Source organism: Haliotis asinina, chromosome 8 (genome assembly GCF_037392515.1).
Source record: "Haliotis asinina isolate JCU_RB_2024 chromosome 8, JCU_Hal_asi_v2, whole genome shotgun sequence".
Taxonomy (NCBI): domain Eukaryota; kingdom Metazoa; phylum Mollusca; class Gastropoda; order Lepetellida; family Haliotidae; genus Haliotis; species Haliotis asinina.
The window spans coordinates 5,225,042-5,242,284 of record NC_090287.1 but is presented as its reverse complement, the minus strand read 5'-3'; the positions used below and the strand labels follow the sequence as shown (position 1 = coordinate 5,242,284).

The 17,243-nt window shown below is 40.1% G+C and overlaps 1 protein-coding gene across 1 annotated transcript in view; it reads right to left on the bottom strand.

Moving 5' to 3' along the window:
- Positions 1 to 440: 440 nt before the first annotated feature.
- Positions 441 to 17,243, bottom strand: part of LOC137295086 (cardiolipin synthase (CMP-forming)-like) — a 34,429-nt gene continuing 17,626 nt past the window's right edge. Inside the window, exons 4-7 of the mRNA XM_067826369.1 lie at positions 11,504 to 11,589; positions 10,536 to 10,604; positions 3,644 to 3,735; positions 441 to 3,094 (exon numbers count right to left, since the gene is read on the bottom strand). Coding sequence (XP_067682470.1) covers positions 3,001 to 3,094; positions 3,644 to 3,735; positions 10,536 to 10,604; positions 11,504 to 11,589 — 341 coding nt within the window. The 3' untranslated portion in view covers positions 441 to 3,000. The remainder of the gene's footprint in view (positions 3,095 to 3,643; positions 3,736 to 10,535; positions 10,605 to 11,503; positions 11,590 to 17,243) is intronic.

Genomic DNA, 17,243 nt, shown 5'->3' with positions numbered 1-17,243 from the left:
TTGTTTTTTTCATCTGTACGATGTGATATCAACATTGATCCAGGTTCATGCAACAACTATATCGAGAAGATTTTTTTCACCAACAAGTATTTCAGACAGACACATTTAGCCCTTAGAGAGGGAAACCACACTTTGTATCCATGAGGGTAACCGAGTCATGACTGGGTGGGATGAACAACTGCTTATGAATTTGGACTTGGATTATTTGAGTCATTCATCAGTACTGCATTAACTGAATCTTTTACATGTGAGGATTCACACCTGATAAATCAATGTTTAACATGGGAGAGGACTGGCAAGTGGCACCAAACAACATTCACTGGCTTATATGGAATCCTGATCAACCTTGGTTACTAAAGGTTCCCATTTCCATTTAATACACCATTAGGAATATGAATTGTTCTGTTTATACGTGACCAATTGAAAGAACAAAAGATGTGTTTTGGTAGTTACTTTAATAATACAACCATTATGAAGCACCAGTGCAAGGAAAGCATTATAGTCCTGGGCCTAGATTTTTAAAGCTCTCTTATGGCTAAGATAGTCGCAAGTCAATGTTAATGTGTGGCACTTAAGACTTTCTTAGCACTAAGAGAGCTTCGGAAATCTAGGCCCTGGTACATGACTACTATAAGCAATTATCACAATTAAATGACTCTGGTCACCAACATCAACAGAAGGGATCCAAACCTATTATTACAGCTATCTGTAACATGTGCAACATCTGTCTTTATCAGAAGTCTGCCAGAGTTCACTGGACTTAACAATCATGTTGTCTCATTGCCTTTTCAGTCTTAATTAAGATTTGATTTTTTACTTTTTTTGTATTTGATTTTTTACTTTTTTGGCTGTTTTTATTAAAAATGGGGGACACTTTTGGTTAATACCATGCATATTTGTTGTTATACTGAAAGCACATGAAACCAGCCAGAACCTGTCCGTATGTAATTACATCTGTATACACAGTATGAGTCCACCAATAACTGTCAGAACTGAAACCTCAGCATAAGGCTACTTTAAACAGTATGGTCAAATGAGCAAGTACATTGGCACAGCATGCAGGATATGGGCATGGATATATAATACACAAACACAATGCTGTTAAAGATTAAACCTTTAGCCAGAATATTTGGATTCAAGCAAGAGAGACAATTCTGGAAAATCAAAACCCACAAGCAAGGACTTGGACAGTCAGATAGTTTGGCACTGATTCAAGACTGACTTCCCCTAGGCATGTTTTGAGGGTAAGGGACACAACTCTATACAGTAAAGATACTCAGTGCCCACAAAATGCATGGGAAGGAAAAAGAATTTGGCAAATATCCATTAATGTTTGTTTCATGCAGACGTTCTTAATATTTTTTGCAGGATGCAGGTAGGACCTTTCAAAATCTACATTTGTCATAGTTCACACATGGTAATAAAGCATACGACTTCATGGATACAACTTCTCTGTTTTGCAAAGAGCGACACTACGTTGTAGATTCTTACATCATTATCAAGTTAATTTATTTTGATAGCAGAGTAAAAATCTACAACAAAATGTTGCTCTTTGCAATACACAAGCAGTTGTTTTCTATAAAGTGATATGTGTCACAACTGACTCATCAACTTTTCTATGCTGATCAAACAACTCACACAACAACAGACAACAGACACATTTTGCATAACAAAATCAAACTGTAGGACAATGCTTGGAGCAAAAGGATTTAAAGCTGCAAAAGTCAGTTTTAGTATGAAAAGATACAAGAAGCAGCCCAACAATGTAAAACAATATAAAACAATCAAACACACAAATGCAATAGCCTTCACATAATACATGCCTTAAAAAAATAATCATGTTTCTTGTAGTATATAATGCTCCAGCACTTCTGACAAATCATGTCCCCCCCAAAAAAATAACTGTTGAACAGTGATAAACATACATGTGAAATTCCACATTTGAATTCCACAATTCAAATGAATACAGTTTATTTCATGCTGGCATTGCAAATGAGAACATCATGTTACAGAGTCAGTAACAACAGCTAGCAGTGATTCATTGTAATTCTCCTATTCATTAACACACACCATACCTCTTCATCATTTGTCAATCCATGTCAACAGATGAAGAGAGAAACTGTCACAACAGATCATGGCCAATCCTGATTGACACTCAACAATATATTCACTCTGACCACTGCACGAATGCACATGACGAACATGTCACCATCATGACATCATGATCCACATGCTGCCTCCATGACATCAGACAACCTATAGCACTATGTCACCAGTACATATCAGAAGGTAAGGGGATGACTGTCTGGAGACTGTCTAGGATGGTGATTCTTGACCAGAGATAGAGATCAGACAGATCTGAAGCCCATACCATCTCATATATAAATTGTCCGGATAACTGAATATCCGGATATCTGGATTTCTGTAATTAAGGCTTCATTGTTGTGCGGTTGCGAGGATACACTTCTTGGTTAAAATCACTTCCAAAACAGCATGGTTGTTTTGATTTGCCGATTACAATTCACTGAGTTTCAGACAGGCCTACATATCACCACTGATACCCTGCTGATCACTCACCAATCTGGATTAGCAGACCTTCTCTCGTGTCATAACACGTGGACACTTGCGCTTCGTTTCACAGTCAGGAGTAGATCAAAGCTTCATGCGGATAAGAGAGTAAATTTTGTGTTTATTTAGCAGGTTTGTTAGGAAAATTTACCAATCAGAAATGGAAACTGCATATCCGTTTCCCTGTATTTCACTCCCATTGTGCTGTCCAACACTTGCTGATAAATGTAAATATCAGAAAAAATAGTTTCCACTGTATAAAAATGGTAGCATGAAAACATGTCATGATATCTTCTGCAGAATGATTTATGTACACTGTCATCTAGATGTCATCACGACTGTGAGTATGAAATCATACCATTCCTACTTTTCATTCCCACACAGATGGCGTTGTCATGTCCTCCACGATACAAAATGTACATACAAAGCGCCTCACTTCTTGACCTGGTTGAGTATCTTGACGCTGTCTCTCCAGTACACCACGTACAATGCCCCCGAGATGAAGGTTGTGGACCCTGTTAAATACCTGCACACAAACAAATTAGATTAATGTGATACTATATGACTGTGCTAAATACAATTTCCACATCACTTCTAATAACAAACTAAACAATAACATTTTGAAATAATACTTTAATTCTACTGTCACCAATTGTGTTTGTTTGGGTGTTTGTTTCGGGTAAAACTGAAAAGACATAATGCCCAAAACATAGACAAGTTGGTGTTATTTTGTTGCTACTTAATGTCACCAAAACCTGATCTGACTGTCCCAGTCATGATATTACTGAAATATTACTAAACTTACCCACTCACTGTAATAGAATGACTTCTCTCATTGATTCTTAGCACTAGCAAAACCATCTCTTTCAGCTTAAGATAATCTATAGCTAAACCCACAAATTCACTATACCTATCTCTGAACCATATGTGGCATTATCTATCAATTCCAAGCTCCAGTACGAAAAATATGCTACTGTAAAGTAGTTATAGGAGACAGTGGGGCTAGTACGGTAATGATGTTGAATTGTTCCAGAATACACTGGACTATTTTCTTTGGAAATCTAACTTTACTCACCATAGCCCCTGCAACAGTGGATGATCTACATAGTTGAAGACAGGCGCAGCCAAGGTGAAGGCCACTAGAGAGAGCTGAAATGCTGTGTTCCACTGCAAAATTATATAGAAAATGTAATTTTCTGAATAAAATTGATATTTTATACTTATCCTGAGTCATGCTTGATTGCTTGTCTCACTCCTCTGTTCGAAGTTTAGTGGAACACTTGAAATCTCTTTATGTTCCCTCCGTCAAAAGAGGACGTAAAATCAAACTCGACCATCAATATTGGTCACATGATGGGCAATATTTATCACTTACTACATTATTTTATAGCCCAAAGACTAGGATTTGCAGGGAAAAGTGACATTAAGGGAAGGTTGGGAGTGTTATATATCTAGCACATCTAGCAATAACATCAGTTATATGTATATATATATATATATATAGTAACTTATTGCTAGATATGTTCATCTATTAAGTGACACCCCATGAATCACATATTATCTAAATATGTACAGGGTTTATGATCAGTCATGCTAGTCTATCTTGACGTGTGCATGGACTCTCAAACAACCACCTCGTTTAGTGCTGGTGTCAACAAGTCACATGATAAAAGTGACCTATTTTTAGCGCCTTTGAGGAACCGTTAACAGCTGTGCTACAACAAGAGGGTCAAATTAGTGAATGCCTGAGATGTCCTCCATGGCAATGTCTCTGAGACAGTGGTTTGCAAACTGTCCATGCCCTCCATGATTGGTGTAATGGAGCAATATAACAGGTTCGGCCAATCTGGTAGCTTCATTGTTGGATTTCTGAGTTAATTAGTACGGGAAACCACATTCTCGCTGGCCAGTATGGCATGTGAGCAAAGTAAGTTGTAGTGTTGTTGTTTGTTTGATTTTCGCCAGTACTTGAGGAATTAATACCGGTGTTTAGGAATGCAAATGCATTCAGACCTCCCAGGAGATGCTGAGAGTATCTGTTGCCCATACTTGAACATCCGGAACCGGAGAAACAAAACCTCTTATCTGATAGTTGAACCAGGTTGCAAATAGATCTATGAGTGGGGATCCTGTCGCCTGAATCATAAGCTGAAATGTTTCTCGTTGTAGCATCAATTATCAGTTGGAGATGGTTAACTTGGCGAGAGAGAGCATCTACAAGAATGTTCTTTGCTCCTGACATGCTTTTATGTAAATGTTCAACTCGTTGACTATGTTGAATAGTTGAAAAGTCACTTGAAGCCGATTATACAATCTTGTTGATCCTTGTTTGTTTATGTAATAAGTCACTGTGGAGTTGTTCATGTGGACCATGAGTATTGCGTTCTATAATGCTTCTGACCAATGTTGGATCGCATGGATTACTGCCTTCATTTCCAACTGGTTGATGCACAACCAGCAATCCTGTTTGGACCATGTCCCTGCTGCCACTTTGTTGTCGAAGTGAGCAGCCCATCTTTGGAGTGATGTGTCCACATAAAGATGAAGCCTTTGGTATTTCCTTGCCTGTGGATGTATAGGAACATGCAGATATGTGTCAGGCAGGTCTATGCTGCTGTGTAATGAGGTGCTGGAGTGGAAGGTGAATCATTTTGAAATGTTCCGGCTTGAGTAGATAATCATGAGATTATCTTTGGTACAAGGAAGATTGGGGAATAAAACCCTGGTGTGAGCTGGTTCTACTTTATTTCTTTGACTGCGTTCTTTTCTAGTAGAGACACAATGGCTTCTTCCAATTTCTGGGCCTGACCTGTCGCATAGTTGAACATCAGTGGTGTGCTGGTAAACGGCGGAGTAGCCTTTAGTTGTATCTTGTATCCTGTGTGAAGTTGTCTTGTAGTCTGACCCAATTTTCCCACTATCTCTGCAGTCTTCCACCCATGGTAGAAGGTTGTACAGGAATGACTGGGGATGGAAGGTTCTAGTCATTCCAAACCTGATTTTCTGCAATGGGATTGACTGAATATTTCTTGTCTCCAGCCTTTTGGACTCCTGAGAGCTTTGACAGTAGTCAAGGTATCACTATATTTTAATTACCATCACCTCCCAGGATTCCTGTGTGACTGATCTAGCAATGTCCTTGATTCCTCCACCAAAGATGGCAGGCACACACCAAGGGGCTCTAAGTAGAGGTTTGGTGAACTTATCAATCCAGTTGCAAGATGATAATAGTACTTGTCTTCTCAACAGAGTTAATCCTGATGATATGGATGCAAGGTTCTCTGATTTATAATATTGATCTCTTTTCTGTCTCAGAACAGCTGACAAAATCATCCTGTCCTCTTCTGAACTTGAATTTTTTAATCTAGATATCAATGTTTCATTAACAGCTCTAGATCTGGCTAGAACATAAAAGGTATGATGATTAGAAGTGTCTGGTTGAGCTAGTTTCTTGTCATCCACTTTGTCAGATGTGCTTTGTTAATAAGTTAATAGCTTTTGCCCAGAGCCTTCGTGGTGTAAAGGAAATTTTTTTGCATTGAAGACGGTATATGTTGACTTTGATATCTCATGGCTTTGTTGAAAGCTGCGCGGAGACTGTCCGGAAAGAGAAAGAGGATCAATAGGAGTAACTGTAAGTACATCAAGATCCTCACTGATCATCCTGTAAGTGAATGCTTCTTTAGATTCCTCTAATGGAGAATCTAAATCCATTCCATCAGCTGTCCACAAAGTTACGAGGGGATGTCAATAAGTTTTGAGCCTTGCATAGAAAAACACAAAATATTGGTATCAACCACATTTATTTTTCAACATAGTCCCCTTGTGAGTCCAGACACTTGTTCAATCTTTTCTGCCAGGCGCTGATGCCATCTCTGTAGAAGGCACCATCTTGGTCCTCAAACCAAGCCTCAGTAGCAGCAGTAAGCTCATTATCATCCTGAAATCTATGACCACGCAAGTGTTTGAGATTTGGGAACAGATGGTAATCACTTGGTGCCAGGTTTGGAGAGTAGGGGGGATGCGGCAAGATTTCGTACCCGCATTCCTGGACAGCAGTGGCTGCAACATGAGAGGTGTGTACTGGCGCATTGTCTTGATGTCGAAGAATACCCACGTCTGATCTTTTCCCTGGCGCTTCTCCTTGATTGACTGTCGCACTTACCTCAACAACTTAGCGTAATATTCCCCATTCATTGTTCTTCCTTTTGGTACGTAATCTATGTGGATGACGCCTTTGCTATCCCAGAAGACTGTTGCCATTACCTTCTGCACTGATCTGGAGGCTTTGAACTTTTGGGTCCTGGGAGAAGTGACATGTTTCCATTCCATAGATTCTTGTTTGCTCTCAGGATCATAGTGGTGGATCCAGGTTTCATCACAGGTTACTAGCCTAAAGTGAAAATCTTCTGGATTCTTGTAGTATCTGGGTAGCATGGAGTTGCTTATGGTGATCCTTGTTTGCTTCATTTCATCTGTAAGCATTCTTGGCACCCATCTTGCGCACACCTTAGACATGACGAGATGTTCATGAAGAATTGTCTCGATGGATCCGTGTGAAATGCCTGTGGTCTCCTCTAATTCGTGGAGTGTGATTCGACGATTTTCCAGCACAAGTCTATGCACTCTGTCAATGTTTTCCTGACTAGTGCTTGTTGTTGGGTGACCTGGACTGGGGTCATCTTGAAGACTCTCTCTACCATGCTTAAATTCATTGACCTATCGTTTGATGGTAGCAGATGAAGGGGAAGACTTCCCATAAACTGCTGAAAGCCTTTCTTCAATGTTCTTCGCCGAGTTTCCTTCAAGAACTAAAAACTTAATTACTGCTCTAGACTCAATTTTATTCATTTTCACTGCTGTGAGGGGGGTCTCTTTCTGTCAATGTGAGCTGTTCAATAACTTCTGAGAGTAGGATACCAAAACTTATATATCACATCAGCTACACCCCAAGGTTCAATGTCGTACCATAGGCTGTGACACCTGGGTGTGAAAAATGCTCAAGGCTCAAAACTTATTGACATCCCCTCGTACTTCCGCATATGAAAATATAACCTCTGTTTCTTCATCTGAGAATCTGTCTAAAGAGTCATGAAGACAATTGTCTCTGTGTGATACCCTTCATGGAGATGTATAATCATAATCAACATCCCTTCATGCTACCGCCATTTGTCAATCCTTGCATGAAGCCTCCAAGCATCAATCCTCAGCATGTAATTCCTTAAATTCATTTTCTAAACGCATGTCCCTTCATGCACTAACTTTCCTGCAAGAATCTTCAAATCGGTAATCTGTCCGTGCATTAGGTGAGGGCCTCCTATATCTGAGCGAAGACTGATCCCTCATTGATAAATCCTTCTGAAGGGTACCTGCATACAGGTATACATGTTTCAAAATAAAGAGGGTGAAAATGATACATAATGTTGTTGCTGATGACAAGGAGAACTTCTGAGCGGAGAATTCTTTCTACTGTGATGTTGAAAGTTGGTAGAATCTTCTCCTTGGAGAATACTGTTGAGTCATCATTCGTGAATGTCTATAGACACTGTGATGCAGAGGTTATCGATGAGGATGATCTATGAGAACGTAAACATTCGCTCACGTCCTCTTCAACATTCAGCTGGGTTAGAGAATAAGTTGTGCCTTTATGAGCAATTGCAGTCACTGCGGGTGCCTTCATGACAGCCCTCTCTTCCGCGAAGTGTCAATCTATTAAAGACTTCATACGTTGCTGAACTGTTCCATGAAGAGTCCAGGATCAAAATCCTGCGCTGAATGTGTAGACCTCTGTGAAGGTGAGTATTCTTCTGACAATACAGATGCCTCTTCTGACCTCCGATGCAGGTGCACTGTATTGGCAGAATTGCCATCCATCTGAAAACGTGTCTGCACCAAAGGTTAATCATCTGATGATTTATGTTGCATAACAATTGCAGTAGCAGTCCTTGACTCACGGCAGGTTGTGAACTGTTGGTGGTACTTATGGCAGAAGTATAGCAGGTTCATAAAAAATTTCCGCTTCACCTGGAGGCACAATATCCCGAGTGAAGGAACGAGTCTTTATAGTAGTAGATGATGACGTCTTCTTCAACAACGAACACGATTTATATCACTCAGTGATACAGATGAGTCCGTTAATGTAGATCTCTTCTTCGCCAGTGCAGCATCCCTCACCAAATTGGAGTCATGCTCCCGAGACACACCTGACATCTCACTAGAATTACAAAATATCAGTTGTAGTAATCAGCATACGGTTCTTAGCGCAATACATCACCTGACCCGACAAGACTGATGGATACTGTCTTACCTTGTCCCTTGTATGCATAAGAATGGCAAACAAATACTGATTAAATTCTTCAAACGATAAATGTCGACAAAGATCACAGTAGAGGCAGACTGTAGTGCAAAATGGGCATAAACGGTGTGGATCGGATGCTGAAAACCAGTATCTTTAACTCAAACATGTTTTCATCAAAATGTAAACAAAGTATGAACCATGATTACAAGTTGAAAACCTGTGTAAAATACATAAATCATACACAAAAGTTTTACATCATACAAACAAATATACAGTCAGGCCGCGTTAATCCGAACACTTCTGTTTTTCATCAAAAACGTTCGGATAGTGAAACGTACAGACTACTGAAACTTTTATGAACACCACTACAGTTGAGTTACTTCCCTCTGACATGGCAATACAAAAACATACAAACGTATACAAGTTTCAAAAGACTTTATTACAGTTTGTATACATAACAACTTGAATATTCATATGACAACCAATCAATTCATACAATCATGTCTGGATAGATTATACATACACGTAACAAAACTCACTTATGAAAGAAATCTTCTCGGAGATTAAGCGATTGAATTGGCACACTTGTAACTGGCAGCATTGTCACAAAACAAGATCATGCGTCGACCTGTCAGTCAAATGATCGTAGCTAATCACAAAACGTATCCGATATCATCCATGCTTTCTTGTTAAACCGATATCGGACATACATTTCTGGATTAAAGTCTCTTCCAAAACATCTGGGACATCTAGAATTTGCGATGACACACGACTTGATTTTGACTGATCCAGTTGCGTTTGCACACAAGGCAATGGTGATTTTTTCTTTCCATTTCTTTGTGCCAGCCATTTTCTTGTTTGCCAGGGTGTCTCGTTGTTATAATCTTATAATTTTGACACGATCCGTGTTTTATACAGCAAATAAGCATGACAGGCATTACTCAAACTAACCAAAAGTGAGACCTAGTAACTGACTAAAATCACAAACTAACGACATGTTCAACTCGGAAGTGTCACTTAACAATTACCACTGAATGGGGCTCACGGTGTGAGGGGATTATCTGAACCTTTTGATGTATCGCCGGATTAATGAAGCAAAACTATGTGTAAATAGATAGCTAATCTGTTACCGCTATTTAACTTCCAGACACGGAGAGTGAAGCACCGGATTAATGAATCAACAGATAATGAGTTAACATAGTAAACAAGATTGGTTACAGCTAGTTATTGTTCGGATATCCTGGGAATCGGAATATCGGGACTCTGAGACGCCCACATAAGCTTCCTGTAGGGCAAAGAAGGAGAGAGTGACAAATATGACCGGTCATGTGACCAATAATGCCGCCAAAATATTGAAGAAAGGGAGGGTACTCATGATTGAGTGTGATTTTACGTCCTCTTTTGAAGAAGGGAACTTCAAGGGATTTGAAGTGTTCCACTAAACTTTGAATAGAAAAGAGAGAAAAGCAATTAAGCATGAGTCAGGATAATGAAAAATTAGGTATCACAGTACCACATGTGATTAGAAATGGAAACTTATGACTTTTACTCTTTTTAGAAAGGGTGAAAGAATGTGGCTGGGCTCCTCACATTACATTCATCAACACATTCAACTACAGCTCTGTGTATGATCAACCTAAATCTGAACCCCTAGAAAACAAATTCTTACCTTGCTAATCAAAAATGGTTCCAACTTGGCCGAAACTAGTGTGACATCAAAATATCTGGATACTGTTTTCTGGAAAAAAGGGAAAAATCTACAAATTAAAAAACAAAACAATATCTATAATTCCAATACTCAGTTAATGTATTAAAAACAATTATTCCAGTGATTTGACACATATTTTTGAGAAACAGTTTCAGCTGAATATGGTTCTCAGTATTTAAATATGTGTATGACACACAGTAAAGGGTTCACATTCAGGGTGCACGATTTTTTAAATTTTGAAAAGTTTCCCACAATAAAATCATATCTGTGTTGTCATGCATGTCTAAGTGCATGTGGTTTTGTACTTGTCCAACAGATACTGGTTTTGTAGTGCTGCTTCTCCACTAAGACTCTGTTGCAAGGATATCTGCCTCTGACACCAAAAGAACTGATCCTTGTTTCATTTTCAATTACCATAAGCAGTTAACCATTAGTGTGACTGGACACACCAACGCTCACGCTCCAGGCAGACGCTCTAACCACTACAATACTGAGGAGGTAATCATGTGAACAAGAGAGACCATGATCAGGAAGATTGTAACAATGGCTCTTGAACAAGATGTTAGTTACATCACAGTGCGAGTCTTTTTATTGGATGAAATGGGTCACAGCCAATCTTAGTAAACTTAGTCTCTGTACTTTTTGTTACACTCCACTAGTAAGTCTAACAAAACCTTACGGGAGGTTGCGTCAGGTAACCTTTGAGACTAACCAATCAGAACACAGCTTACCAAATCACCAAGTTGGACATTCGCACATACCTTTTGAACGTTTACCTCGAAAAGGTTTGTACCTACTAGGTTTTGTTAGACTCAGTAGTTGAGTGTAACAAAAAGTACTAAGACAAGTTTACTTAGACTGGGGTCACAGCACAAGGAAAAAAATCATGCATCATCAGATATGAAGATTATAAGGACGGCAGTTCTCACCGGAGGTGGCAGTGTAATGTATCTCAGGTAGAAGGCTGCAGCAATGAGAGCCACATCTCTCCCTACTATTAATGCTGTAAGAGGCACTGAAACATCAAACACATCACCTTCACATGCATACGCATTGTAGATAAACACATGTATGATCAACCTCTTTATAATCAGTAAAGTTTCGTGGAACCATAGGTACTGTCCTGGTTGTGTGTGGTTCTGTGCATAGAACTCTGGTCACAAAACATTGTATCAATGCTCATTTGATACAAATAGTATCACCTTAGGCAAGTGAGTTTGTTCAAACTTGCATGTGTTCACCCAGCAGAAAATGGGTACCTGTTAGGGATAAGTCATGTGACTATTAACTTCATAGTGTCTTCGAACCTGCTTGGGTTATACATGTTAATAATGTGCTGTGCTTTGTTTGAGAATTTGCCCAGTGAATGGAGTTTAGCACATTTTATATGCACGTATTATTAGGTAAAGCCTTTCAATCTGACGTAAGTAGCATTTGTTGAGAAGAGACCATTCAAGACACTGTTGAGGTGCATACATGTCCTGGGCCTGGTTGTTCAAACCTCGGTTATTTTAACACTAGGTTCACTCTTAGCGTTAACCGAACGTTAAAAGTGTGTTGCACAGTCCATATTTAACACTGCCATTTACTAACGTCACGGTTATCTTTAACGTCGGAGTTAAAGGCATGTTTAAAGTTCTCTCCATCCGATACTGCAATACTTTGTTTACTTCCGTAAATGTCAGAAATGGAGGCACCGAACGAGAAATCACCACCTGGAAAGCTAAAACCGAAAAAAGAATAGAAGTAGGAATTCTTGGAAAAAGTTAGTGATATGGAATACCTTATCCGAAGTTAGTTAGTTCTCAGGTTCCCATATTCTCCTGTTTGTGTAGATGTATTTTGACTAATTTTGCATCATTACCAACAGGGTAAGAGTGATATCTTCACATGTAATGTAACTGCTTACAGTAATACAGTACCACATTTTAGTTGCTGTCATGGCATGTTTTGTGCATTTTTTTTGTTTTGAGTTCTGAAAATCCAAAATTGCTATGTATCTCATCCAATTTCCATTACAAAATGTCTCGGCTTCTATGTCAGAATGCAACGTTCTTTATAGACTGACTGATTTTACCATTTTATTGTGTCCAGAATATCAACAATATTAACGATGCGCCAAATTTACATCATAATACTGAAAGTCTAATCATAATGATAGGGTGATTGTGTTTAACTCTTGTTCAACCGACCTTCACCTCAAAGAAGTTACCTAATATGTGCAACAATGTTGACAGATGACATCACTACAGTACCGATGACCAATTCCTTACAAAATGGCGGCTTCGGTGACAGGGTTTTGTGGGGACTCTTCCTTTGATTCAGGGATTCTTTGTACATAAATATGACAGGTATGTAATCAGAATCATTCTGACTACCTGGCTAATGTGATATGTTTTTATCCATTTAAATGTATGTAAGAGGAGAAGCCAGAAATGCTGAAAATTCGAACAAACCTGTAGAGGTTGCAGATTCTTTGAATAGAGTCCTCCTTGGGGTACTTATAATCATTTAAATGTTCTTTAAATTCTTGCGACAGTTGTAACTATATTTTTTCAATAAAAAATATGTACAAAACAAAAACATTGTTTTTGTCTTGTGAGACCACCCCTACAGGGCCCCTGGCCCCGTGACAGCCAAGAGCAGGTAACTCTTCAGACTACAGCCGCCAGAAAAACACTTCCGTGCTGCAAGCAATACAGACAGAATGTGGGGAGGTGGGTGGCCGTACCCCAAGGAGGACAGGTTTGTTCGATTCTTTTTCATAGAGATCCTCCTTGGGGTTCTTATAAGCATAAGACAGACTCCTAAAGACTGATCTTAGGGAGAGGCATTCTGTCTGCTCATAAACCTGACATAAGATGATAACCTTTATTACAAACTGAAAGTAACAAGGAATCAAGCTTACCTGGTCACGTGACCTTCTGTGCCTTGCGGCGGGGGTGCGGACCAGGGCCAGGCTATTACACAGTGTAACCCTACTATTCTACAAGAAAGCCGTAGGATGCCTATAGAAATTGCCTCCCCCTCCCCATTTTTTTTAAAAAAAAAAAACGGGAGCCAGGACAGGCGACCGATATATCGAGTTCAATTCACAGGCACCGGCCAAGGTGCTAGGGAAGGACTCAGACAGTCTAGACCGGTAACTCGTGCCCTGCCCACTGGTGAGAACTGACTAGCCAAACCAAGCATGCTCGTTTGACAGTCTGTCTAACTGGTAATAACAGATGAACGTGCTCGGTCGGCTCCAAATAGCCGCGGAGCAGATCTCCTCAATGGGCAAGACAGACGCATATGCCTTAGACGTCGCCACAGACCTAACCGAATGAGCTTTCAAACCCTCAGGGGGCATACAACCTTTCGAGGTGTATCCCATACAAAAGGCAGAGACATGCCACCTAGATATTGTAACACCCCCGAGCTTGGGGCGTCAGTGAATGAGAGACCAAGTCAGGATTTAACAACAAATGTAAACTTTTAATAAATATCCAGAAGTGGTCTTTTCTTACAGTATGTTTGCACTTGATATCAGAGGTATGACATGTCAGGATTCCTAATAAGACTCAGTGATCAGCATAAAGACTTACTTCTATGGACCAATAATGCAAGTAAAATAATCTCCTATATTAGCAATTGAATTTCCCAAGGAGAATGATATGTATAATAGTGTATTCACCTATATAAATATTCCTGTTTAGTCCTTTTAATATTCTATGAATTTGTGTTTGGGCCTAAAGGTGTCGACAAGATCAGCTATTACACAAGTAGTGCCTCTGAGGAGGTCTGATCAAGTCCCTGTTCGAAATTCGCGCCGAGCTTATATAGATTCCTGACATGCCATGTGACTAGATATTAGCCAATCAGAATCCACGTAGATGACAGGCTTGTTTACACTGGGAATAAACAAATCAAATTTACAACAATACAAATGCACATGAGGTTGTCCTTTCAATGTCCGTTTTGTCCGAATTTTACAAGGAAAATTATGGTATGATTTGTTTTATGACACTCAGTAACATTACAAAACGGACAAGCAAAATGTTTACTGAGCCGATGCCGTGACATGACGGTATCGATGACCTCACGTAGGTAAGGTAAATACATGAAAATATATTTAACCAGATGATCTTAAGTTGTCCGTATTAATTTATATAAGTCCGTTTTTATCACAGAAAATAATTACGGAGTTAAGTATTTCATAAGACAAACATTAAGAAAACGGACAAGAAGTTTTGGTGTCTAAGTTATGATATTACCGTAATGGCGGCTTTCTTTGATGTTACACTTCTGTAGCCGTTATTTTGTAGAAAACTCCATCACAGAGTTTCCATGAAATGGGTTTAGTGTCCGAAATGGTTTTAAGGACTGAATTCATCATAACTAGGATCTAATCGTAAATACAAAAGAAACGGACAAGACACTAACATCAAAGCGACCTACATCATTACGCTAGTGACAGGTCATGGTAACATGTCAAAACGTCACTCGACGCAATCGAGTGATCTGATCGTACAATACAATGCATTAAAAATATCAGGAAAACACCCTTACTGTGTCCTGTTGCAATAAAATGTTTGCAAGAATAATTTATACCAAATTAAGACCAAATATTTAGTTCAGTTTGATTTTAACAAACTTACCGTAATTACAATCGAATTGCAATGGACAAGGAGCAAGAAACTAGTTCCATTGTGGTAGCATAGCCATAAAGCTAAATAACAATTATTCATGCGCATGAATAACACAGTTATACTTGTCATGTCGAAAAGACATGTTTCGGAACACTTTTTCCCCAAAATATTGGTTAAATATAGAAGGTAAACATGAGTAGTGATCGAGTGCGTGATGCGGCAACGTATCACGATGGAGCAACAACACCGCGAACTCTTGAATTTGCAATGGACAGTTTGGGACAATTCCCGAAGAACACTGGACTTAAAAGGTAAAACACATCCATAGTAATGATCCTTTTAACTTCAACAACATTATACAACCTCAGGGAAAACATGTCAGTTTGTAATCTAACGTGCTGAAGCAAAAATTGAAATTACATGTCACGAAAATAGGTGACGATATTACCACATTACGACCGAGCACACAATTTGTTGGGAATCATCCCGATAATAGTTATGAAAAATTATGGCAATGGTACAGTGATGCTTCTAAGTGATTATGAATACTAGTTTAGTGTTCAAGAGCAAAATAATTACATGTAACTTCTTTAATTTCCAAGATGTAGCGTTCAGCATGGCAAATTCTTGGTAAATCAGTAATGAATATTACACTTGCCCCCCCTTAAAAATAGAAATGCTCCTGTATTTCATGTTGTAACATCTCTTCTCTATCCTTGCAGGCGGAGTGGCACGTCTGAAAGTTGATCATACAAGGTGTCTAGACTAGTGTCTCTGAATAGGGAGCCTCTCTGGAGCATGTTAAGCATCTTCTGGGCATCAGATGGAACATCCCTTTGGTTACGGGCTGTAGCCAGCTTCAAGAGGAACTTGTGGTTGTATATCCTCATCTTCGACATTGCAGTGTCCTCAATACGGGCCTCTGCAGTTCCTGGGAGAGCAAGGAAGTTATACTTCGCCAAAAGGTCATCTCTACTGATCTGGGGCACCTGACGCTGCAATTCCATCTCAAACAACATGGAGGTATACTCCCATTGGAGAAGTCGTCTGTCTGGGGACATTCCATTCCATCCACGTGGGGGCCAGATGATGGTGGTTGAACCTAGAGTCAGTGGATCTACTCGCCTCGTCCATTCACGCCTTGCTGGTGGGATCAACGGCATCAAACCTCTCTCCAATAATTTTCGGGACTCCATGGCAATGGGGAGCACAGATTCTGTCCTCTGCCGCTTAGCTGGTGGCTGGGAGACCGATACTTCAGATGTCTGAGGAGTGGTGCTTCGGTAGGACTGCAGGGGTGATGCCTGGGGATAGACAGCTTTATGAACTGGAGTGTCCTGAGATATGGTAGGTGTTGCTCTCCAGAAGTAGGCGGACTTTACATCAGCTGGCATGATGGTGAACCCAAGCGAAGTGCTCAAGGCTTGTGTCAAACGTTGTAACAGATCAGCTGGGACTGGCAGTCCATCTTGTCCTGGTTGTGCTGGACCTTGGCGACCTGCAAACTCGATGAGCTTCTTTGACAGGAATACTGAGAAATGGGTGTCCTTTAGTGTGTGGAGATTTAGACTGGTATGAAGCCACTTCCAGCTGGTCCATTCTCCTGTTAGCCCCTGCCACTCTAGGTCGACTGAGGTCTGTCCGATGTTGACACCTTGCAGTTTAAAGTAGGTCATGCTGGGCTGAAGAGGGTCATATGGCTCGATAATACAGCCGTCGAACAAGTCATCCTCACTGGGTGCCCTAATGGAAACTGCGTCATCTTCATCAACATCATCTTTTCTGTGCTGCGTGTCCTCTACACCCCAACCACTCAACCACTGCTTCCTTGTCCTTTTGTAGAGCTGATCAAGGTTCCCATCATCTAGCCAGTTGATAACTAGGGATCTTGCAGCCCTAGATAGCTCAGAGTCTGTTGGCTGTCCAACTGCCTTGCCATAATCCTCCGGCCTCAGGGCAAACCAGTAGCATTGGATCTCCTTCAACAGAGCAGGGTCCACATTCTCTTCTGCATGGCAGCTGTCCACATGTACCTTCA